Below are 6744 nucleotides of genomic sequence, written 5' to 3' on the forward strand. Positions count from 1 at the left end.
GTGGGAAGAGCCGCCTTGGTGTGGCTGCCTAGAGGTTAGAGACAGGGGGCCTCCCGTGTGAAGAGCAGCTGGGGCGCTCAGCGGAGATGATGGCCGTCTGCTGAGGGGAGAGCAGAGGCGTGGTGAAATACAAAGAGGGAGGCTATCTTAGGGCTGGCTCTTGTGAGCAACAGTGAGTGCCTTGCTTCGTATTGGATACAGCTGGTGGCTGGTGAAGACAAGAGGTTGCTTGGGGTTTTATGCTTTGAGGACTGGCAGTGTGCTGGGTGGTGTAGGAGAGAGTGGCCTTCAGCTAAGGTGCAGAGCAGAGAACAAAAAGGTTGGCTGCTGCAGAGAAGCAAGGAGCGAAGGGATTTGGAGCGACCAGGAGCTGGGCTGATTGCGAGCGGCTGCTTGATGAAGCTGGTGTCTGGGATATCTTGGATATCCAATTCTGTAAAGATGAAGGTCTTTTCTGAAATATAAGTCTTGTTCATGCTCTTTGGTCTGGTGTTCTGGTGTGATTGCATGCGTGTGTGGAAGTGTGGCATTCTATAAGGGCGTAAACAGCTTTACCGCTTCCGTGCCATCAACGCAGGCGAGAGGTTCGTGGTGATTGGGGATGTGGTGTATCCTCGGCAGTGACAGGTCTGAGTGTTTTGTTTATGGTGTGTGAGTAAAGCTTCTGTGTCGGGAGAAGCTTGTATACAGTGTTTACTGGGAATATATTGATGGGTGTTTATCTTGGTCTATGGTGCCCCTGTTTTGTGCTGTCTGTCTGGCATGGGTTGGTGGGTTGGGTGGTGAAGTTTGAGAAGCGTTCTAGCCGGTGGTGGCTGGTGGTGCCCCCGTTCTAGCCGGTGGTGGCTGGTGGTGCCCCCGTTCGTGTTGTTGTATCCAAGTTTGGGAGGTGAAGGGCTATAGAGGAAGGGTTTTCTTTCTTTTTTTCACCTCACATTCTTCTGGTGCTCCCACGGAGGATACTCTGGTGTTGTTCTTTGCGTAGAAGGGCGTATGTCCCACTGAGGAGAGCTCAGGGATTGTTACAGGTTTTCAGGATGTGGTCTTATCCTGAGTCTCATGGCAAGAAGGGAGAGGATGTGTGTGACTTCTTGGAGTAGAGGGAGTTGGCATGCATTAGCAATCATGTTACAGATGAAGAGCAGGTTCTGAAGTTGATAAAGATTTTCTTGAAGGAAGATGCCCGAAGCTGGCTTAAGGATTTTGAAGTACAGGATGCGGCATGTGAGCTACATGGTGTTTTGACCTTAGACAGGTTGAAAGAAGGCCTTTTCGAGCATTTTCAGCAAGTGGAGGATTCTAGTGTACTTTGGCAGGAGTTGAGCATCTTGAAGCAGGTCCATGGGCAATCACTGGATGATTTTGAGAAGGTATTTACATGTTTGTGGAGTAAATGGTGTATGACATTGAAGCAGGAAGTTCCTCCTATGTTTCTAAAGAAGAGCTTGTTTATTGATGGTTTGTTACCCCATTTGAGGGTTAGGGTTGAGTTAAAGAATCCTAGGTCATTTGATGATGCAGTTAGGGTTGCTAGGGAAAAGGAAGGCAAGATTTTGAAGTAGATGGAGATGGGTATTTATCCGTTTGAAGGTGTTGTGTCTGCAAGGGATATGCATGTGAATTTGGTTGAGGTGTGTAAGAGTTCTATGCAAAGTTTGATTAGACACAGGAGCCTCAAAGGCCTATACAGGTGCAAAGGGGAATGTTCTATATGCCTTCTGATTTCTTTCCAAAGTCTTTAAAGCAGGTGAAGGTGGATGAGAAGCAGGTGAAGGTGGATGAGAAGCAGGTGCAGGAGCAAAGTGCAGATGAGGAGTTGCCAGTGGATTCTTCTTTGGATTTGGAGGTCATGGCTATACAGGATAGTGATTTGGAAGGTTCTATTGGAGATCGTTTGCATTCGGATCTGGATGATATGCATGCACATGGAAGTAAAGAGGATGATGCCTTGGGATTAGCTGATGATAAGAAGGAAGAGGAGCTGGATACTGGATGCTTTGAGGATGATTCTTTGCCAGATTCTACAAGGGAGGAGGATGGGGTAGAGACTTGTGGTGAAGTGAAGATGGTTTGTGATGCGGATGTGGAGAGTGTGGAGGAAGATCCTATCATTATGGATTTTCTTAGACAGCTTGATGATGGTATGGTACCTGCAATGAATGGTATGGATGTTGTTCCATTGGATGCATTATGTGCTGAGGAGTCTTTGGACGATGATACCAGGGGGGTTGGCAACACTCAAGAAGGTGTGCATGTTGATTTGGCTGATGAAGAGCGTTGTGATGAGAGTATTGTGTTTGAGGATCATATGTGGGAAGTTGCTAGCCTTGATGAACAGGAGCCAGAGATGGAGATGGATGCAGGTATGGTCGAGAGTGTAGCAAAGGCTTCTTTGCGTGTTACTGAAATGCTAAAGGCAAAGTGCATGGATGACAAGGGTTATGAACCAGCTGAGTCATATGGTTGTGAAGAGATGCCTGAATTACAAGAGCTGGAAGTGCTGGTGGACACTCCCGTTGGAAAGGATGTGGATTTTTGTATGCATAAAGGTCAAGATGCTGGAACCTGGCCTTCACTAGTGTTGATGAATGGGATGCTAAATGTTGCAATGCCACAGATTTTGAAGACGAGGAGGTTTGTTGTGGGTGAAGTGGACGTGAATGATTTTGTGATGCATATGGTCAATGTTTGGTATGCAGTGATGCAGCCATGGTGTTTCACAGATATTGGGAAATGGGATGGTGAGTTGGAGATGTTTCCTTTTGATCCTGGTGGATAGCTATTGGACTTTATCTTTTTGCTGCTGAGCATGAATGCTCTAGCAGATGGGGGGGTTGGCAAAGTATGTCAGGCGTTTTTCTGAAAGGTATTTTGGGCTTGTGTACATACGTGTGCATGGTGTGAGTGAAGGCTTTGCTATGGAATGCACTGGAAGGTGTACAGGTTGGACGGTTTGGCTTTGGGCTTGTGCAGGCCTGTCCGGAATGTGGTTCGCTGGGGTTGATTTCAGCTCCTCGGTCGCCTTGAAATGTGTGCGTGTCCAAGAGTATAATTGGGCACTCATAAGCTGCATCTTGAAGAGGTATGGAGGCATGAGCAATCAAAGACTGAAAGGGCTGGTGTAGCCTTGAGCATAGTGTGAAATGAAGAGTGATGTAGCCATCGTTGAGGCTTTAGGAAAATAAGAATAATAAAATATACTACAATGTGGCCACAAGTGAGCAGACCACGTGGAGTTTTTTGGAGCCGCCAGCGAGGGTCTCTGGAAGTTGGCCGGCATGTGAAGAGGAAAGCTGGCGAGCAAGGGTGATGCGCAGCTGGCAAACGAAAAGGAGAGTAGCCACCTTGTTTGTGGGGGGTCTCGTTGAGCGTGCAGGCGCAAGGCGCTGTGGCGAAGGGTGCACGCCCTGGGTGCGAGAAGCAGAGGCTGGACACGCCTTGTGAAGTGTAAGGACCGCCAGAGTTGCAGGTTCAGGCTGGCGACAAGAGGTGACAGGTTGGCGTTACAGTGGCGTGGGGGCTCTCGGGCGTAGCAGTGGGCACACACAGAGAGAGTCATGTGGCTGGTGACACCAGGGAGCCGTCGCTTGCAGGTAGCCGCTTGTGGAGCTGGGGACGTCCCTTGTGGAGCGCAGTCGTATGTGCAGGTGCCTTGGTGAGCGCAGCTGGTAGTCGGGCTGACGGGCTACAACTGGTGGTGGGGCCTCCCGTGTGAAGAGAAGAGTGCCGACGTGTGGGCTGGCATGGCTGAAGCGCAAGGAGAGAAGTGAGAGCAGCTGGTAACGCAGGTGATGCTGCTGGAATTGGGCAGACACCAGAGGCGAGGAACAGTGGAAAGCGGCCTTGTGTACATGAGGAGGTCACCTAGAAGACAGAGCATGGGTGAGTGCCTTTGAGGTGTTGGCACAACAGAGGAAGAGCTGGATGTACAGTTGCAGGTGAAGCTGGTTGGAAGCAAAGGGGTTGACAGGCTACGAGGGCTGGTGTGGGCCACGTAGGTGAAGCCGACAGTGGACAGCGTGAGCGGGTGCCGAGTGAAGCAGAGAGGGACAGGTGTTGCTGCTTGGTGGTGGGCCGGTAGCACTGCAGATAAGCTGCAGGTGGAAGTGAGGAAGTGGCTGGCGGAGGTGCTGCAGAGACCAGAAGAGACACAGTCGAAGAGGCAAGGAGAGCCGCCTTGGTGAGGACAGCCGTTTGGGCTGCTGAGCGTGGAGGGCACACATAAGAAGAGAAGCAGAGCAGCTGGCAAGGAGCTGCGAAAGTGCAGAGGTAGAGACGGCCGCTAGATGAAGCTGGATGTGGAAGCCAACGAGATGCTGGCGACCGGATGCTGAATCGACGCACACACATATATGTATATCGACGCACACACATATATGTTCATGCATACACACACATATAACACACAGACACAAGCACATGATACGTGCACACACGCATACAAACACACATACACACACTCGCACACATGGACACACATGCAACATATAGAGATATACACACTTGCACACATACTCAAGCTTGCACGTACACATGTGTATACATGCACACAAGCACATAAATACACTCACATACACAAGTACATGTGCACACACATGGATATGCACACACTCACACACACACACATATGCACCTGCATGTGCACACACATAGATGTACACACAAGTATATTCACATGCTCACACACATGTACATGCAGACACTCGCTATGGATACACATATATAAAAACATACACACCATGTACACACACACACACACACACAACAAATACACATTAACACATACACACAATCAAGACACTTGCATAACACATGCACACGTGAAGACATTACACAACCACACATATAAAAATGCGTGTGTGTACGTATCATGTACTGGTGTCTGTGTGTTGCGTGTGTGTGTATGAACATATATGTGTGTGCGTCGACATACATATAAATCTATTTATATATACATGCTTACATACCTATAGATACACATACATATATATTATATATAAGTGTGTGTATCTATAGGTATGTAAGTATGTATACAAAGATTTCATTGAAAGATGTGAGATGAGATCTTCTTAGATTCAAATTCAAAATTGCATTGGAAGATGTGAGATTTGGCTCCTCCTCACGCTTGGAGGAGGAGTGGTTATTTTGAATTAGCCCCACCTCCTTTGCCCACGTGGAGGGAGGTGGGGTTGTCCTTAATCCTGTATAGATGTCCCTTCCAATATAAAAGTAAGAAAAAGGGGTTTAAAATTTTCCGCTTCAAATTAAAAGAATGGGGTCCCCCTTCAAATTTGAGGCCTGCTGGGTATAAGATTTGTAGCACTTCTGAGCGGTGCATGTGTAATTAATTAATTTCTTTTTATTTTGACCGGTTCACAAGGAGAAAGAGATGGTGTTATATCTAACTAGGCGTAGGATGGGCTATTAAACATCTCAGCGGTGGGGCAATGGGCATCCGATGGCCGGCTAACGAAGCCTAGAAACTATACGAGCTGCCGACCAGTCAGTCCATGTGAACTTGCTCTTAGGCGTCCTTGCTATTAGGACATGAATTATGGTTTCTGTAAGGAAGCTAGCAGTTGAAGAACAAGAAAGCTAGCAATTGAAGGCCACGCAATTCCTCAGTTTCCTTGCTTTTTCTTGTGTGTGGCATTGCACTTAATTTCATGGCACTATTAAGGCAGTTAGCTTCCCCGCGAGCTGTAATTACAAGCTTCTCTCTTTCTCTCCCTCTCTCTCCCCCTCTAGGCTCTCTCTCTCGCCCGGCCTCCAGCTGCTTCGATTCTAAGCTCAGTTCCTTACCATTTCACCAACATGTGCACTGTCTCTGGCTTTGCTTATAGAGCCCTCTTCACGCTTTGGCTAGTGCTCGCTGCTGCTGCATGCGCACTCGGCGCAGAAGAGAAGTCGATCATTCTAGAGTACTACATGCACAACGACGTGGGTGAGAACTTGGTGGTGGAAATACCAGCTGGCGCTAATGCCAGCGCCACCGTCAACTTTGGCACACTCTTAGTCATGGACTTGCCCTTGACCGTCGGCCCGGACCTCAACTCCACCAGCCTGGGTGCTGAGAGGTGCATCGCCACCACCCTCTCCTTGCACTACAACCCCAATTACATGGCCAGCGTGCACATGTGCAGCGTGAACTACGATGACGGTGTCCACAGTGGTACCTTCAGTAGCATGGGTGAACTCAACATCCTGCAACCCGAAAGCTTTGAGTATGGAATCACAGGAGGCTCCAACGACTTCCGAGGAGTCCAAGGTTATGCCGTCGCTACTCTCCACAGCTCTAACCAAACCCGCCACACCTTCCATTTCACTGTTTACCTCCGACTTCCGGATCCCCCCATGACCCACAACACTATCAATTCCCTCTTAAACTAAACTGTGGTCGTTGGACCCTTAGTTGTATGATGGCAGAAAATATGAGATAAATGTCAGGTTTCGCCTTCGACTGTATGTCATATCATGATGGTGCTATATATATATTGAGTTTTTACTGTTAAATTACATCCATTAGCATTTCTGAAGGGTATCTCCACAGCTTCTCAATAACTAATAAGTGTTGATAATTTGGTAGCTCAATAAGTGACACATTAACATAATAATATTCATAGTTAGCTAAGTTCATAATGTTATTGTTGTGATTTTCTATACAAAGCTAGTGATCGCCAATAAGAAGAGTAGAAAATCTCAAGTCAATTTCACAAATGTTGGACGAGAAGGATATGTTGGAGT

General features: G+C 47.8%; 1 protein-coding gene across 1 annotated transcript; it reads left to right on the top strand.

Annotated features, from left to right (window-relative positions):
• Positions 1-5814: 5814 nt before the first annotated feature.
• LOC147617884 (pterocarpan synthase 1-like) lies at positions 5815-6390 on the top strand. Its single transcript, XM_086775522.1, has one exon. It carries the CDS (start codon positions 5815-5817, stop codon positions 6388-6390), a length of 576 nt encoding a protein of 191 aa, XP_086631648.1.
• Positions 6391-6744: the final 354 nt, after the last annotated feature.

This window comes from Cibotium barometz, chromosome 36, assembly GCF_041138505.1.
Source record: "Cibotium barometz isolate CiBa-2024 chromosome 36, ASM4113850v1, whole genome shotgun sequence".
In the NCBI taxonomy this organism is placed as follows: domain Eukaryota; kingdom Viridiplantae; phylum Streptophyta; class Polypodiopsida; order Cyatheales; family Cibotiaceae; genus Cibotium; species Cibotium barometz.